General features: G+C 42.7%; 1 protein-coding gene across 5 annotated transcripts in view; it reads left to right on the top strand.

Moving 5' to 3' along the window:
- The window catches only part of NAXD (NAD(P)HX dehydratase), a 54,222-nt gene that overhangs the window by 12,407 nt on the left and 22,831 nt on the right, over positions 1–18,984 (top strand). For all 5 annotated transcript variants that reach the window (XM_033051256.1, XM_033051254.1, XM_033051255.1 and 2 more), the window contains one exon: positions 11,058–11,166. In XM_033051256.1, coding sequence (XP_032907147.1) covers positions 11,058–11,166 — 109 coding nt within the window. The remainder of the gene's footprint in view (positions 1–11,057; positions 11,167–18,984) is intronic.

Here is an 18,984-nt window from a genome sequence, read left to right as displayed (position 1 = left end):
TTGGCCTGGAGTGTTTCAGGTCTTTGGCAGATGTCTGTCACTTGAAGGATGCAGAGAATGCTATGTGAGAATGATTGAGCAGGATTGCAGAAGGAGGGTTATGAAAATGAACATCCATCTTGCAGCATTGCCAGGGCAATTCCATGTGACTCAGATGTAGTCGGTCCTGGGAATCCTTTTGGTGTAACATTCCATGCTGGGGACACCCATAGTGCCAGGGTCTGTGGGTTTTGTTTCTTGACTTCATTCCTTGTAAGTAAATGTGAGAGCTGCATGTGACAGCCCGGGATCTGGAAAGATGATGCTTCAGCACCTGGCTCTGTGTCCTCAGTACCTGAGCAGAATAATGAATGCAGGGTGTCTAGGAGCTGTGAATAGTCAGTATTATCAATAGTAACTTTTCCTTTTTATTCAGGGATTCTGTCAAATGCGTTCTGGCTCCTTCTATGATGACATGGTGTTATTCAAAAATTGACCAGTTTACCAGTTCAATATTGTTGATATCTGACTTTTCCTGTGGAGAAGCAAAAAAAGTGTATCACAGAAGTTGGAGTCTTTTGAGTAGTAGAATATACCCAGTCTTGGTGACATCTCTCCTTGGTCTTGTTACTGCTACCCCAGGTTTGTGCTGCATTTTCCTGTTTCGTCAGCTAATGTGCTCCTACTGTGAATGCTTCACAAATATAGGCAAGAAAAAACTTAGCTTTGCATTTTATTAAGTTTTATTGCAGGTGTTCTCTGTGTGGATTTTTGCTGTAGATGTGTGCACACTTTCTTCATGCATTTCCAGCGAAGAGTTTTCAGCAGCTTTTTTATATTTGCCGTGTTAGTGGCCTGGCTCAGATCACATTGAATAGACTTCTTGGATACCTGTGTTGGGTTAGCTTATCCTGCCCTGGTAGGCAAGTGATCTCAGAGCTAAATGAGCTGTATGAACACAACTGGTTCTATGTTAAAAGAAGAGAAAAGACATCTATTGTGCTATATTCCCTTCTTGCAGGGATTTTTCATAATTGTACAGAGATTTTCTTCTCTGTAGACCAGAAAAGAGCTGGATACTACTGAGTAGCCCCCTTGTAAGCTGGTTATCAGACAGTTTGTAAAGTCAACAGTCTATACACTCCTTGATCTCCAGGGTTTTATCAGAGAAGTAGAGTGAGGTCATTAATTTCTTGTGGTGCCCAAGAGGTGACGTAATTTTACATTATCCACCAAAAAACTACCCTTGAACAAGGCATGGATTTAGAACTAATACCTTCCTCTTAGCCAGTTGGATCTCTGAGTTTGTATAGACTGGGAAAGATTTTCAGAATTACTAGAAGTCCTACAGCTAATTGCAGCGTTCAGGTTTTGGGTTGCATTTTGAAAAATATTATTCTTTTGAGTTTGAAATAAGAAGAATTGGGAAGAAAATTCTCCTGAGGCTGGACTGTGTGTTGAGGCCAGTTACCTTTAATGAAGAAACTCAGTGAAGATCAGGGTTTCTGGAACATATTTTACCTAGTTTTATTGAATTTTGTCTATGTTTTGACCATTTGAAAAAATCATGAAAGTGAATCATGGATAGTTGAGGCCCTGGTAAGTTACTTGAGCACTCTGAACCAGTGCCAAATCTCTTATAATCTTAAGATTTTTGGCCCCCTGTAATTATGTGGAGAGGAGACGCAAGAGCATTGATGCAATGTGGGAGGATGCTCATACCTTTTTAGTTGTGTTATCTGAGGACAGCTATTGAATATTGCTTCAGTGTAATGCTGCCACTAATCCTCGCTTTTGGATCAGCTGCTGGGAGAAGTGCAGAGTTGTTGTCACCAGGGACAGTCAGGGAATAAACAGAGATTCCTTCAGCAGTCAAAAAGATGTCTCGCAAGTGACTTTGCTGCTGGTTCCCTATTACACCTGCAGAGAAGCTGAAGGAAGACACAAACTTTGTGATTTTTCCCTCCAAAGCCTCATTTAGGCATCACCCTGGCTAGGAATTGCATGAGAAAGTTTGGGGTTTTTTTCTTGAGTACTTAAGGAGATATAAAGTTCAGTTTGTATGTGCTGAGTTAGAGAATTGTTCTTGTTCTTTCTTGTTCTGTCATGCAATGCCATGGCCAAAACTTGCTTATGGACTTTTGTCCAGCTTTCTTGGCAAAAAACTGCTCCTCCTTTGCTGTGTGTTGCAGAGTGAATAAAATCTGGGAGGTGTATTCACCTCAGGTGAATACTGAATTCAGGTTTATACTGTAGTCCCTTTTTTTCCTGTTGTTGCAGAGGTCCCATGTGATTCCAGCAGAGATTTTGTCACCTCGTCAAGATGTGAGAAGTAGCCAAAGATTTTTAGCATTGCTGCAGGGAGTGCTACTGTCCTTGCTACCTTCTGATATGTCAGAAAGAGATGTACTCCAGTTAGATCTGGCCAAATTTATCTTCCTGAATGCTTACCATACTGCTGTGATTTGAAACTGGGATCAAATTTCTTTGGTGTTCAATCTTTCTTGAGTTTGAGTGAAGGCATACTTCCCTGGGGTTTGTTTATGAAGGTTTTAGGATCCCCCTCCTCTTTTTCTCCCCACAGATGACAATAAGCAAAGCAGGTACTTAGGCTGAGACCTGTCCTGTCTTATGTGTCCACAGCTGACTGGAAGTACTCCAGCCTTCTGGATATTAATTCAACTATTGTCTGTGCCTTAAGGGTTGAATGCAAGGGCTACCAATGTGATAAAAGCTTGTCACTTTATTTACTGGTTTTAACATTAAGAAAATAAAAAGCATTACTTTTTATAGGGACATTTTAAATATGTTCCTTCCTGAGGGAAATTACATTGTCATCTTCATTGTATGGCTTTTAAAGTCACAAGTTTGGTTGATTGCTGTCCATTTGAAAAATATTAGACAGATTCTATTTGTCAATTCAGTTCACAGGAAGTACAATGGGTCAAGGCCACTTTCATGAACTCTGAAAATAGGAGGTCAAGACATGTGGTTATCATTGTGCTTTTGGGGAGGATTGTCATAATACACACTGGTAATGTGGCTGAGATCAAAACACATTCACAACTGCTTTAAGTACAGTAATTTCACGATTATAAGCCGCACTGATTATAAGCCGCACTTCTGGGTTTCAGCAACTTTTTGGTTTTTGTCCATACATAAGCCGCACCTGATTATAAGCCGCATGTTACAATACAGAGTGTGATAAAAGGTATCTATTCTATCACCATCTGTTGAGGGTGGGGACAGTGATCCTTATCTCAATGGCAGATAATTTGCTAATGGGCCATCCATTGAAACCAGGCAAGGCATTGTTCTTTATCTTTTCACACCCAATCCTTCCTCCAGGGAGTCATTGTCTGCTAATGGCCCATTGAGTCCCACTGTGTGACTGATAAAATTACTGCATCCCATTGAAAGTTGCTCCAGCCAGGGGGAAGAGCCCAACATTTCTTACCAAGATAAAAACAGAGGTTTTGGGACAATAAGGTAGCCCCTTTCTCCACTGGACTCCAGAGGAAAACCGGATTTCTCCACATCACCACTGGACCTCCAGAGGGAAACTGCACCTTCTGCAGGAGCACTGCTCCAACTGAGCCACATCTGTCACTGCAGGAGGACTGCAACCACCATTTAATGGGACTGCTACCAACACCCTGCCTGACGGTGTCAGGTTGTACTCTGACTGTGTCAGGGTTTGGAGTTTGTTTCTTTGTAGTACTGTATTTCTATTTTAATTTCCCTAGAAAAGAACTGTTATTCCTAATTCCCATATTTTTGCCTGAAAGCCCCTTGATTTCAAAATTATAATAATTTGGAGAGAGGGGGTTTGCATTCTCCATTTCAAAGAGAAACTCCTGCCTTTCTCAGCAGACACCTGTCCTCCAAACTAAAACAGCAACTTTTTGTTCTTTGTCCATATATAAGCCGCACCTGATTATAAGCCGCACTTTGGGTTCGGACCAAAATTTTAGTCATAATGATGCGGCTTATAATCGTGAAATTACTGTATTCATATATATCTAAATGCAGTTCATAAAATGATTGTGTTGGTAGCTGTGGTATCTTTACAAGGCTAGATAAGGTTGACCTTCAGCGCTGTTGTCGTGCCTGTATAAAAAAATCTCAGAAAACAGGCAACAGCTTCTTCTCCTTTGGGTCTTTCTTACAAGATGCAAGAGGCTCTGCTTTGCTTAAGAGATGTGATCCCATTTGTGTAGTGCTTTTGGGTTTGTTGTTAAAGAGGCTGTTGTGGCTCTGATGCCTGCAGTGTGTGACCAGCCAATTCTTAATGAAGCAGAACATCTCATACCTAAGTGAGAGTCTGGTGACCAAGTAGCAGCTATGGAAAATACTTTCAGTTGTTGTCATTATGAAAAAAAACCCCAAAACAACAATATGGTCAATATGGCATTTTTTTCTAAATATTACCTATAGGTCATTCACACTTTTACTGCCTTGAAAGTAGAATAGGGAGCAAGTATAAAGACTCTGGTATCTGCACATTAGGAGCAGTCTCTTCCTGTGTACAAGAACCCCTGCTTCTTCTGGATAATGGGTTGCTGTTCCTGCTGCTGTTAATACTCAGAAGAAGCCTACCAGGCTCACTCCTGGTGTCTAAGTTAACTTAATGTCTGGAAACAGAGACTTGATTTTAATAGAATTCAACCCTTCTCTCATTAAGGTCTTTATTTTTCTTTCCTTTTCTTCCCAGTTATTTAATCACATTGTAGCTGGAAAATATGTATTGTCTATCCAGTGTTTACAGATTGTACAGAACTTAAAGATTTAAACAGCCTGTTAGGTGAAAATGATGCTTTTGTCTTCTAAACTTTTTTTTGAGGGGTGTAATTTTAATATGCTAATCCTAATTTTAATAAATGTATCTCTCTTTGTTGTCTAATTGTATCCACACAGCTTCATGCCAGTGTGCTGTCTCTGTGATTTGCTCAACCTGACTGAGGTGCTTGTTGAGAGGCACACAAGTTGATAATGGGCTCAGTGAGTTTCTCTAGAAGAAGCTATTCTTGCCAGTTCTGTTCATGGGACTGAAAGATGCTGCCTGAAGCCCTTGACTTCTGAAAATTTGGCATTAATTACGAGAAAGATGATTTAAACATTGGCAAATACAGCCACTCTTGGAATAGATAATTAGTTTAATTTTATGCTCAACATTTTTTTACATTGTTTGGTTTTGCTTTTTATTCCTTTCCAGGATAATTTCACTCCCTATCTTATTTTCCCAGTTTCCAATAAAAACCTCACCTAAGGTTTATCACAATTGGTAACAATTAACTTTCTGAGAGAACTGCTTCAGTTCTACAGTGGCACATTGTGTCCCATCTTTGTCTCTTTTGATGTATTGTATTACATGACAGGTTCCAAACGTCAGCAGGTCTAACATTTGATTCACATTAATTATAATTACCTACAAAACTGAAACTCTTTCATCCTCAGATTAGAATCTTTTTCCCATCTTTGAAGATAAGTCTGTAGGTTTGCTATGAAACTGCCCCCTTAGTGTGGCTTTGTCTGAATTTGCATAAACAGACTTGTGCAGTGGTACATTTTAATGCATTTGGAGTTGCCTTAGTCATACCAAGTGTGTACAGATAATGAGCAGAATTTGAATAATGTGCTCTCCAGTGAGGAGCCATATACTCAATCCAGTGACAGCAGTCCTGCTTTTGTCCCGTGTTCTTCTCTAGCAGGAGGTCCCAGTGATTGGCATTTTCTGATGTCTAAACCACATCTCTGATTACTAAGGTGGTACCAGCTCTGCCTAAGACCCATGTGAAGAGCTGCAGTCCTGCTGCCTCCTGTTTGTGCTGTCATTCATGCTTATCTACTATTTCTGTAGCTCCTGGTTATACCCTTGCTGACTTTGCTTCACATTTTCTTGTTTCCATGTAAAATTTGACAAGGCTGCACCTTATCTCTTGTTCCTTTCCCTCCTTTAGAAATCAATGACAGAAACTGTCATTCATTCTGAATGGGGAAAGCTTCTGTGTTTAGAGCATTCTGTGATTATTTAATGCTATTGCTTGGTGGCTTTTGATCATTTGGTAAAAGCCAGTCTTTGACTAAAATGCAGCATAGAAGAAAATTTTATTTTTCTGGAGAGTTGGGGATGGGAGTGGTGTTTAGTAGCTGTCAAGTGACCCCCACTCTGGGCAGTGACCAACCTAGAGCAGACTTTAAAGCAGATGGCATCTGTCAGGTATCTGTTGCAAACAGCTCTAGAAGATGCTTAGGAGCTGTGGGTGATCTTAGAACAGTAGCCACCGTCTTTGGTATTTGTTGGGGATTTTTGTTTGATATTTTTTTTTTTTAATGTTAGGAGGTTTTGGTTGGTTGGTTTGGAAAGGTTATTATATCAAGCTTTCCCTAAGATGAAGATCTACAGAACTGTGGTTTAAGATAATTTTTGTGTGATAGTGAAATATAGAAGAGTTCTGAAGAGCAAAAAGCTTAACTTAGTTCGTCTTTCTTTATTAGCTCTTCACCTAAGGCTGCCCCCAATGACTGTTCCCAGTCTGTACTCATCTAGAATTGGCCCAATCCAGGGGCAGCACCTTGCACTCATTGAACTTCATTAGATTAGTGTGGCAAAAGTTATCTAAAACCACTAATGATTTACAAAGAAAATTTGTCCTCACCATTTTAGAGACTCAGTGATGTTTAATTTGAAGAATCCTTGTCTATTTTGCCATGGAAAGTACTTTTCTCAATACATCCTGGAAGCAGAGAAAAGAGAAAAATATAAACATATGAGATACTGAACACCACACCATGGTCCTGTCTACCCACCAGCTTCAGGGACAGCAAATGATAAAGGTGTTGTGTCTGCCTTCCCAAGAGATCATCAGTCATCCCAGCCTCCCCGTACCTCTCACTAACAGCCAAAGAAAGCTGATCAGACCCCATCTCTGGTGTCCTTTTCCCTCATGTGCCTCCATGTAACCCCTCTGTCTGCTTGCTTGTTTGTTTAGATCTGACTAATGGACAATGTCTGAAGTTGATTCAGTGATTGCTGACTTTAGCTTTAGACTCTTTCTTACCTAGGCAGCTTCACAGATACAACACAAGTTACAGAAGCTCCTTCTGTTTTTCTTACTAATTATTCTGTTGTTTTGCAGTTGTTATTTATGTCTTTATCCTGTGATAGTTCTTTAATGTGTGCAGAGATTTATTGGCTGCTTTGCAGACAAGCTAAGGTTTTGAGGAGGTGTTTGGGAGTTTGGAGAGGTGTTACTTAGTTGCTTGATTGAACAACAGTGAGCGGTCGTAATCTCGATTTTCATCAGAATGGCATCTGATAACATTTCACATAACATGTAGTGATTAGCTGGAAGAAGCTGTTGATCTGTTCATTCCCGATTATTACCTGATGTGGTTTGTCACTAGAATCTTTTTCTGCACACATCTGCACAATGGTACTGTAGTTCACTCTCCATGTTTACAGGTGTTACTGCTAGGATTCAGATTCCCAATTATTCCTATTGTGTATGTCCATGGTGCAGAGTTTGTATTTTTGTATTAGGGGAAAGCCAGACTAGTTCCCAAAGTCTTGCCCTATCACCTTCCAAAAAAACTTGCTCAATTTTGGAAAATCCCAGATTTTTATTTAATCAAAGTCTCTCTCAAAGATTTTACCCTCTTCTGAGAAATTGTAATGCTGTTTTCTTCTGACCTTAAGAGATTTCCTTACTCCTCTTTATATTATTACTAGCTGTGTGCTTTAGAGTGAGGGTATTGCATTTGTGATATCTTCTTTGGGAAAAAAACAAGTTGGATGTCATATGGCTCTGCATCTCTAAATGCAGTAGTGATTCTTGCTTACTTGATTCGTTTCTGTCAAAGCTTGAAGATCACATCTCTCTTGATCAAGAGGATGTCTTCCTCATTCCTCGTACCTTTCTGGAGAGGTGTTGGGTTTTTTTAAATACAGCGCTAGTTTCAGTTGTTGTCTTGGGCAGTGGAGGTGCTAATTAAAAGGAGAAGTTTGAGATCAGGTTGGTAACTAGGCAGAGAAATTGGCAAGAAGTGACAAAGGAGGTTAACTGCGCTCTTTGTGTGAGCGTAGTACACCGTGAACCGCTGAGGACCTGACATGATATTCTGTGCTGGTGCCTCCAGAGTAGCTTTTTCCAAAGACATTTTTGTGTGATTTTGATCCACAGGCAAACAAGAACGTGCATTGACTTTTTCTATAATGATAAACTAAATACTGCCAAGAAATACTTATTCCTCAGTAGCCAGGCACAATTATCTGTACAGGCAAATTATCCAAATTATTCTTAGCAAGGATTTTGGCCCACGCCAACCAGCCTTTCCCAACCACTTCTTTCACTGATGAGGAATTATTATCATGGTCCAGCAGCTGTGCCCAACAGGCAGGTTGCGCTTTGTCTCTTTTGAAGCCTGAGAGTGCAGGGGCCATCTGATCTCAGAGTCAGAGAGCTTTTCTGGGTGTGTTTAAATATTGTGTGTAGACTGTAGCTGTTAAGAGCTAGAGGAATTTCTGCCTTTCTGCTAAATCCCATGGTCAGGAACATTCAAGGTTTACCCCTGCCTGAAGAAAACTGCTTGTTGACCATTTGTACCCTATCAGCTTTAAAATACTACTGGTTTGATCTGTGTGTGTGGACATAAACTGTGAGATAACACAACAGCCCTTCCAGAGCAGCTGTAGATACAGGATATTGGTACAGTGTCTGTAGCTGTGTAGCCACAGCTATTGTGAACATCCAGTGTCTTGAAGTGAAGCTGGCATGATGCTGTTATGAGACAGTATTTTTCTGCTTCCTTTATGAAGATTCAAAATCCATCAGTTACTTTGCAGCATGTTTTTATAGCTGATTTTGCAGTGTAGTAGTCATTATCACCATTTTTAATCTCTTGACCCTTCACATCTTGGATTGCTTCTTGATGTGACATTGCAAAGGAGCTGAACATAATGCTTGTAAAATGCTTTGAAGATGAAAAGCTTCACAGTAGGGTTTTTATTATTGCCAGAGGCAAAGTGTGCAGGAGTGGCTTAATATTGGACTGTTTATTTCCCAAGAGATGGCTTTGTTTTGAAAAGTGCACATTATCGATTGAGTTTTAGACAAAATTATGTTATTTCAATCCTGAATATAAATAAATTGTCAAACTTTTTTTATGGTTAGATTATTTGCATAAGGTATTTGTAGAAGAGCAGAGCATTTATGATACTACCTATGGCTCTATTCTTAGCTTATGTTCAATGAAGCTTTTCTTTATTATATTTGGTTTTTACTATCCAAAGCTATGTTGAATCCAGACATCCTTATGTATCTAGAAATTGCAGTGTTCTTACAACTACATGATATACAGACATATTTATTTGAGAAATATATATATTGAGATATATATTGTTCTTCAAAGCTAAAATAAGTTCAGTGTGTGAACAAAGAAAAGAGGTCTGCATTCAGAAATGGTGATGTTTTATTAGAGTTCTGTTTGCAGGCAGTTTTTCACATGTTCAACCTACCACATATTAAAGACCTGTCTTTTTTTTTTTTTATAGTGCTTCAAGTATTTATTAAATAATTTTTACTTCCAGCCTCTGTCTGCATCATAAACTGATAGGTGATTGTACAGAGAAGTAAAAAGTGAACTGTTTATTAGTTCTCCAGTGGTCTCCATGCGAGGTAGAGAAGGAGGGAGGGAGCTGCAGCGAGCAGATGGAAGTTCAGCTTGCTGAAACAGAGGCTGCTCCAGGGACAGCCATGTCCTGCCATGGTTCCCTGTCTCCCTTGCCCTTGCAGCAGGTCGTTGCTCCCAGCCTTGTTTAGACAGAGCAGTTTTGTGGTGTCAGCACAGGGCACTTGTGGGCTTTCTGAGCAGCTCTTGTCAGGGACGGCTCGCTGGGCTGCGGCCAGGCACCGCATCCCTGCGCCCTTGAGTGGGATGCCTCGCTCCCTGCAGCTGCAAAAGCTTTGGGCTCCTGCCTGGCATTTGCAGAAATCATTGTGGAATTTGCTGATTCTGCCAGACACAACCTAAACACTTGTTCCCAAGTGCTGCGTCCCATCAAGACAGCTGTTGGTTATGAAAAAAATGCAGTGGCTTTCGTCTGTAATAATACAGCTTTGTCAGAGTGTTGCAAGCTTACAATAATCTGAGCAATACTCTGAAGCAGTACCCCCTTTGTCAGCCTACAGGAGCTTTATTCCCCCATGCTTCAGTTAAAATGTTTATTTATTGTTGTCACTGATGTCAGAGATGGGGAAGGAGGGAGGGAAAATTTTCCTTCCGTACTGTCAGTAAGGATTAACTGCAAATGCTGGGCAGTGCTTTCAAAATATTCTGACCTATTTACACAACAAAACTGATCAGAACAAAATAAACAGTTCTGGTCAGTGGCTGAATGCTGTATTGTGGCAGCTATATTTGGCAGTGAATTTTCTCATCATTTTTCCAATGTAGACAAAAAACAGAATGCTATAGAAATTTTAAGCATTAGAAGCAGATAATGCTCACACTGAATAGCTTGTTTCTTCTGTTGCCTTTTGGGGAAAGGGGACAATTTGGCTGTAATTCAGTTGGAACAAATTCTTATGAAGCAATTGACAAAAAAAGCATATGAGTAGATTTATCATTCTGCCATGTGGGGTAATAAACAATTGCATTATTTCCAGCAAGCTGCAATGTATACCTGCTAGATGGTGGATCTCTCTCCAAGGTGTAGCCTCTGGAAAGAAGCATTAAATAGAGAATTGTGACAGACTCTAAAAATTGTTGGTTTCCTGCTTGGATTTTATTTTTTTTATCTTGTAACAGCTGTAGTGGATAGTTGCAGTTACCTCCTCATTTTTATGTGGTATCCCCTAAAGAATGAATTGAGAAGAAATTTTTCATTTTACCTATTTGGACAACCATCCTATATTTCGTGGGTCACAGGTTCTTAGTAGTTTGGAGGATGAAATAGGATAGGAAATACCTCTTTCTATCTTGCATCCTGAATTCTGTTTCTGAGATTACTAAAATGAAGCCTTTTTAAACCTCTCTCTTTGTTTTGTTTTTTTTTTTTTCTTCACACTTCCTTGCAGTGATAGTCCCAATGCTATCCATGAGGTGGAAAAGTGGTTACCACGGCTGCACTCGGTTGTCATAGGACCTGGCTTAGGTAGAGATGAAGTTCTGCTTGAGAACGCTAAGGTAATGTGCATACTGATATTTTATCCTATGTCTTTATGCTGAATTGTATTAACCATACCTATATTTTACATCATTGCACAAATGTTTTTGTTATGGTTGCTAAATATCAAATTCAGTAAAACATTGTTGACTGAAAATTACAGTTTCTGTCTGTGGTCTTCATTGTTAAACTGTAGCCTTCAGTCTGAATTTTGGGCACCTGTATGGTTGATCTGACTTGCTTTTGTTTAGCTTGTGAAAGTCACTAATTAATAAATAGGTGTTGGCATATCTAGATAAAAGGCTCTCTGTCTTCTTAGGTGCAAAGCACCAATACTATAAGTACTTAAATATGGATTTGAATTCCTACTTTTGGACAGCTTGTATCAGATGCACCAAAGAACATGGACTGTGTCTTCTTGCAATAAGAAATAATACTCATAAAATGTTGCAGATTTGTACTTTGGATAGAGAGAGAATCCTGTTTTCTGTGGAGCCTTAGTGAAGAGCTGAAACAGGGGATTAGATAGTTTTTTACTTTAAATAATACATACTTAGACCATCTTCCCAATGATGTTTTGTGTTGCTGTCAACACATCTTTGTGTGCTTGAAGTGCGTCTTTCAGTCTAATGTCAATCTAATTTGGTACAATTTAATTTTTTTTCCTGTCAGTATTACTGAATTAATCAGTGGCACTAACAAGTGGAATTAATATAATTTACAGAAATGTTGACAGTTACACAGTGAAATCACGAAACAGAGCAGGCAAGAGACTGGAGACCACACTATCCAAGTGTTTAGAAAACTCTGAATGGTGGTGTTGCTAGGATTTTGTTAGAGAAAGTTGCTATTGGAGTTTCTTGCTTCTTTAATTTTTTTGGAAGGAAAGTGTATGTATTATGATGCAGAGGTGCAAAACTAATAAAGATTAGAAAATAAAGAAAATGTATTACAGCTGATGAAGAAATCAAATTGTATTATGAGTGAAAAATTGAAATGGATTTAATTATTTTCTGATAACATTTTTTTCAGAATTTTTTAACAGAAAAAAATATTTGAGACAATTCTTTGTTTTCTTGGATAAAAAAAAATTAAGTTTGATGGGGTTTTTCCCTAAAGGAAAATACTTTAAACAAAAGAAAATAAGAATTCATTAAGGCTATCTAAGATAAGCTGCTTTTATGTCAGAATTCTGTCCAGGGTTTATGTGCTTATCGGTACTACAGAAGTATCTGGTAGATTTCTTGATTGTATTTTCTTCCTCATTGCTAAAAATAATATTGCTTTCTTAGTGAATTACAAGCATACTTTTACTTCAGTCTGGCTGTCCCGTGTAAGCCAGCTTAGAGTTAAAGAAACAAACCCAGCCAATAAAGACAAAGAATTTGGAAGTTACTGCGTGCTAAAATCTCAGGGCACATTCATATGAGCTGTGGATCTGACCTTAGTAATTTCAAGTCACATTAAAGCTCAAGTTCTTTGTCTGCACTGTAGTTGTGTAAGTTCATTAGTGCCCAGTGTTGAGGTTTTTAACATGCCACTGAGGACAAGTGAACCCTGGCTGCCTGTCTGAGGAAGAGTGGTGCTTCTCTGTGCAGAGAGAAAGCTGAGTCTCCCTCCTGCTTTAACAGCGAATTTTAAGTGTCAAGAAAAAAATCCAAGAGATGATAGCATTGCTATTTTAAACTTTTATAGGAGGCTGGCTTGGTATAAAGTTTTCTGGTTTCCCTTTAAGCTAAGTGTGGCATGTGTTGTGTGAACACAGGGCTGGGAGGTAGGTGAGTGTTTGCTTTCTGGTCAGGGTTTTGTGTCAGAGTGGTAGTGGTGGTGAGATAGATCTTCCCCTCTGCCTCCTTCTGTCCCATTAAGGTGCTGAGGCATCGTGTTCTGGCATCTCTTTAAAGCTGTTTTTATGTCAGTTCTTGTCAGTATTGTGCCAACACATTTCCAATTAATGTGCTTCTCCAAACAGTCATGTGTTTGGGCTGCTTCTCTCTTCTGAGCATTGAGAAATTAAGAAATTAATTACTAGTGCTGTAACCTTCAATTTGTGGTATATGGCCAAGAGACAGTGTTTTGTTGTGGAATAGCTTGAGTGCTTGTTGACCAGATGGTGCATCATCTCCAGATCAAAGAAGGCTTTGCTTCCTCAGCATCTTTAGTGTGTCACCTGCCTCCCTCATTCGTAACGCCTGCACTGCTCACTGTGGCATCTGAACTCCTTTCAACAGTCTGATTTAAAAAAAAAAAAAACACCCTATGATCAGTTTCCTTTGATTTGATTTTTTTTTCCCTTGAGCACCTTGATAGTCTTTGAATACATATTTACTGGCTTCCTGCAATTTTGTGGGTTTGGCTGTAATTCCATTTACAAGTCTTGTTACAAGAAGCTGCTCTGCAAGTTATATCCTTCTTTTATAAGCCACTTGTGTGGGTCTGTGCCAGAATCCTCACGTGCTGTTACTCAGCTGCTTGGAGCTGATGCTCTGTCAGAGCTTTTTAGCCATGGGTTTGTGAGACTAGGAAAATTCTCCTAAATAAAGCATTTGTTGTATCCTGATAGCTGTACAGCTGGATCCCTTGCAGATGTGGCAATTCTAGTCTCAGCCTGGTTAGACTTTCCAGTTCCAAAGCAAATAAGCAGTCCAAGCAGCTTCTCTTCAAGAAAAAAAAAGACAAAACACATTTCTGCTCTGCTTCTCAGCTATGGAGTGTGCAGATTGAAGCAGCTCTGCTCCCCATACTACTTCAGACTTTTGACATGCTGTTACCACATCTGGTGTGAAAGTGGGCCATGATGTCAACTTTCTTGTAGGGAGCATCAGGCCATCTGTTTTTTCCTTTCAGTGTCCATGATTGGTTCTGGCCAAAGATACCAATATGTTATATCACGGAGTTCAGCTCAGTTGGAGGGCTGCTGCGGGTGGTTTAGCCTGTTGAGAAAGTTTAGCTGCTATGTGGAAGCAAGGCCAAGATCCCTATGACTGTCCACTGCTTAGAAACAGCATATTTCCAAAACTGTTGGATATTCTTTTTTTCACACAGCAGCAGTGTTATGTCCCTGTCACATCTACCAATCACACTTTGCTTCATTCAGCTGTTGCATGTATGTTTGCACTTACTGGCTTTACTCTGATCTGATTCTCCTTCTAGGAGAAGTTTGGAAGTAGGGAATTTTCTGCCTGTACCATCATGAGCTGTATCTTGGGTGTGTGACAGAACCAGGTTCCTCTGCTGAAGGGTGATGAGTGCAAGCTTCCAAGAGGACTTAGTTAAAAATACAGAGTTTCTTTTACAGCCTCCCGGGAGAGCAGGAGATGCTGCCTAATGCTCCAGCATGTTCTGCATTCTGCTGCCACCTAGCAGTGAGGCAGTTACAGGCTGAGCCATGGCCTTCATCACTTTCCATCCTCTTGTCAGCTCCTTTCCCCTATTTCTTCTGGCTTTGAGGCCATATGATCTGACACAGGACTGCTGCTGGAATAGCTCTTCCTGTAGGGATCTCATAGATCAGCATTCATCCTGATGAAGAGCCCTCTCCTTAACTGAACTCTTTGATGTTGGAATCTTCCTTGCTTGTCACTGGGTTCCTTGCCTCTCTCCTTGAACTGGCAGCACCAAGTTCTGGATTCTGGTCTTCCAAACTTCCTGTGTTCTGCTTGAAGTCAGAATGCTGTTTTCAGCAGATCATGCTTGCTTTCCTCCTGTAGGAGAGAGGTAATGATCAATGGCAAGAACAGCTCTGTGTAATTCAGATTACAGTAGTTTCACGAATACAAGCCGCACGGATTATAAGCCGCACCCCCGGTGCCTCGACAATGTTGCTGTCTTTGTCAATAGATAAGCCGCACCCCGAATATTAGCCGCACTTTCGTTCGTAGCGAGAATCCGTGCGCAGCTTTCACAAATTGGCCAATTAGTAACAGGATCGCGGCATAGCGGGCGTTACTGGCTCGGGGCGGGGCCAGGCAGGCTCGGCCCGCTCATGGTTGCCGACGGGGCCGGGTGGCCCAGCTCAGCGCCACGGCTCGGCGGGGCTGGCCGGGTGGTACTGCCGCCGCCGCCGGGCTCGCTGGCCCCCCTCTCCCGTCAGCACCGCCCCGCTGCCGCGTTCCCTAGCCCCGCCGGCGGGCTCGCCGGCCGCGGCGCGTTCCCTAGCCCCGCCGGCGGGCTCGCCGGCCGCGGCGCGTTCCCTAGCACCGCCGGCGGGCTCGCCGGCCGCGGCGCGCCGCGTTCCCTAGCCCCGCCGCCGGGCTCGCCGGCCGCGGCGCGTTCCCTAGCACCGCCGGCGGGCTCGCCGGCCGCGGCGCGCCGCGTTCCCTAGCCCCGCCGGCGGGCTCGGCGGCCGCGGCGCGCCGCGTTCCCTAGCCCCGCCGCCGGGCTCGCCGGCCGCGGCGCGCCGCGTTCCCTAGCCCCGCCGCCGGGCTCGCCGGCCGCGGCGCGCCGCGTTCCCTAGCCCCGCCGCCGGGCTCGCCGGCCGCGGCGCGCCGCGTTCCCTAGCCCCGCCGCCGGGCTCGCCGGCCGCGGCGCGTTCCCTAGCCCCGCCGGCGGGCTCGCCAGGCGCGGCGCGCCGCGTTCCCTAGCCCCGCCGCCGGGCTCGGCGGCCGCGGCGCGTTCCCTAGCACCGCCGGCGGGCTCGGCGGCCGCGGCGCGTTCCCTAGCACCGCCGGCGGGCTCGCCGGCCGCGGCGCGCCGCGTTCCCTAGCCCCGCCGCCGGGCTCGCCGGCCGCCCCCTCCCGTCTGCACCACCGCCGCGTTTCCTCGCCCTGGCCGGCACTGCAGGCCCCCGCACCGCCAGGCTCCCCCACGCTGCTGGCCCCAATTCTGCTGGGCTTCCCCCGCTGCCAGGCAGCCCCACCCGTCGGCCTTCCTGCTTCTGCCATGCTCCCCTGCACTGCTAGCCCCAGTTCTCCCGGGCTCCCCCGCCCTGCTGGCTCAGGCTCTGCCGCCCTCCCTGCCCCGCCCTGCTGGCTCAGGCTCAGCCGCCCGCCCCCCACACTGCTGGCCCCGCCTCTGCCAGGCTTTCCCACCTCTGCCGGGGCCGGCCGGGCTCCAGCTTGGCTTGGGGCTGCCGCGGGCTCTCACTTCCGTGTTGGCAGCTTTTAGAATTTTGTTAATAGATTTGCCGCCCCGGAATATTAGCCGCACTTCCGGGTTTCCACCAAAATTTTGGTCAAATTGGTGCGGCTTGTATTCGTGAAATTACTGTACATGATAAAATTGACTGGGTTCTCAAACCATATGGTTCTTCCTCTTGCTCAATTCTCAGTCTGTTTTAGCTTCCAGAACATGTCAGGAATACCAGCCTGGGTTTTCTTTTGGTTGAGGCTCTGCCTAGCTGCCATTTGTGCCTGTTGCTGTTTTTCTTCTTCAGCTCCCTTGCCCTGCAGTGCTTCCCTCAGTCAGTCATTTGCCCTTAAAGATCTCTGCTGTCTCTTGGGATATAAATTTTCTACCCCTTGTGACATCATCTTACAGTTGTATTAAAATGTCTTGGCTGTAGTTAACATCTGCATGGTGAGAGAGGTTTGGGCCCTTGTCATGGATCATCTCCATCAGCTGTGCCTAGAGAGAACCCATTTGAAATTTTCGGATGGGTGGAATCTCAGTTCCACTTTGACTGAGACGTAGCCTTTCTGTGTCTGATTAGTTGGATTGTTTTCCTGCTTTCAAGCCTCATGCATTCAGGATTTAGGCAGTGCTTCACAACCCTAGTAGGTTGTGAGAACGGGACCAGGTTCTTCATTACACTATCTGCACTAGTCTTTTGTAAGATCAAAAGCACTGCCACAGGGCCACCTGTTGTTACCATGTAAGTCTATTAGAGTGGAATCTGTCACTGTGGGCCTTGAAAAGGATTTTCCTCTTGATATCTAAGTAGCCCTCTCAGTTCTATTTGTACCACAGGTGTAATATACCTGAGAAGCATTCCAGGTGAATGTTGCAGATGACAGATTAGTATTGCCTGTGGTACCTGCCACCATGTACAGATATGAACCAACAGAATGTATTATTGTTTTGAGTCACTGCTCATGACAGCTCAAATCAGCAGAACTATTATTTTCCAGAAGGTTCATTCTTTACTGTGTCATGTGCATTTGCTTCCTCCCTATTTATACCCTTTGGAGGTTCTTGCTGTGGGGATTCAGCAGTTCATAAGGAACTGAAGTAGCAGCAAGGATGTGTCTTTCTCTTCTCAGCCCTCAGCTAGGAGGAGGTGAGGTAGCTGGAATCTTGTGTTTGGGGTACTGCAAGGGCAAAAACCCAGTGGGATGTATGTGCCCTCTCTGTGAGAACATGTGTGCTGTCAGCCTTCCCCCGAGGCCCAGCATTGATGCACATATCACAAACAGAATCCAGTGAAAAACTCATCTTCAGCTAGCCAAGCTTTATTGCTTTCAGAAGCCCTGCTGAGACTGAATTTGTGGATGTCATCAGCTAAGGTGGGGCAGCTGCTGGGTTAGGATGCAGGTGGTGTTGCTGGTGTGGCTAAAGTTCAGGAATACCAGCTCAAGGCAGATACACCCTCTTGGTTATGCCAAGAAACTACTGCTGCCTGTGCTAAGAACCATTAGTATTCTGTGGCTTCATCACAGATGTCTTGATTAGAAAAATAGTGTTTGAATATATGCTAACAGTACCTTAAATACAGGTTTGTGCAGCTTGCAAACAGAATTTATTTCTAATATGTGTAATGGATCTTGATGAAAATCATTCATGGTGAAGTGGTATATTTATTTGCTTTCTGCATGTAGATTTATATTGGTGTGTAACTTGATACTCAAAAGCATTTGTAAGCAAAACACTGGATGTCTTTTCAACTCTTTCTGAGCTCATGCAGCTAGAAACCCTGAAAAGAAGTTGGCAGTGATAAATTCAGTTCATTAAGTTGATTTTAAGTTTGTTTATTTAAGACAAAATGCCAACAGCTGACCATGAATATCTTGAGCCAAACCTAGTTAATGTAATCGGCTATTAATTGGAAACCTTGTAGAGTTTTTATTGTGAGTGCAAACATTCAGTGAATGAGAGCATGAGAAAAATTGCTGCTTTTATTTATTCTGATGTAGATATTTCTACTTTGGATTGCAGTAAAAAGGATCAATACTTAAAAGTGGATTTTCATGTGTATAGGGCTGAAATGTAAGTATAAATGTAGATTCTCAAATGGTTTCTGGTTGGTCATGATTTTGGGGGAGCGTAGGCAAAAAGGACTGCTGTGGATTTTTTCATAATTAGGACAGTATTTCGGAGGCTTTTGCTTTTTGTTATTCTATTCAGGCATTACTTTGGCTTATGTTACTTCTTTAAGTATTTAGCATGTGATTGAAGCTGATATTAAGAAAGTGTTAGTTGCAGTCTTCCTCCATGCTTAAGGCAAGTGATCTAATTTGAATTCAAAGAAGGAATCTAGAAATTCATAATTTTGATTTTTTTAATGTAAAATAGAACAGTTTTGATGAGCGGCCATCTACAGTGTCTTCAGCTTTGTTAATTGTAACAGCTTCTAGCATCTCCCAAAGCAGTTAATGAGCCTGATGGTGTAGGGGGGTACTTTTTACGGTCCTTACCACACTCTGCCTGGCTCAAGTGAAATATTTTGCGGTGCACCTGAAAATCTCTTTTGGAAAACAGGGCCTAGCATGTGGTACTACAGTTAAAAGACAAAAGACCAACTTGGATTGAATGGAGCATGAGGCATGAGCTGAAGAACCTGTTTGTTCCAGAGGAGGGATATTCATCTCTATTACGTGACTCCTCATTCACGAGCGGTGGTCATTCTTTACATGAGGTTTGAGGGCTTAGTGGAGCAATAATGAATTAGTGATAGGCTTGCA

Source organism: Catharus ustulatus, chromosome 2 (genome assembly GCF_009819885.2).
Source record: "Catharus ustulatus isolate bCatUst1 chromosome 2, bCatUst1.pri.v2, whole genome shotgun sequence".
Classification (NCBI taxonomy): domain Eukaryota; kingdom Metazoa; phylum Chordata; class Aves; order Passeriformes; family Turdidae; genus Catharus; species Catharus ustulatus.
Note: the sequence above shows the minus strand (reverse complement) of the source record. Positions and strands in the feature narration are given on the sequence as shown.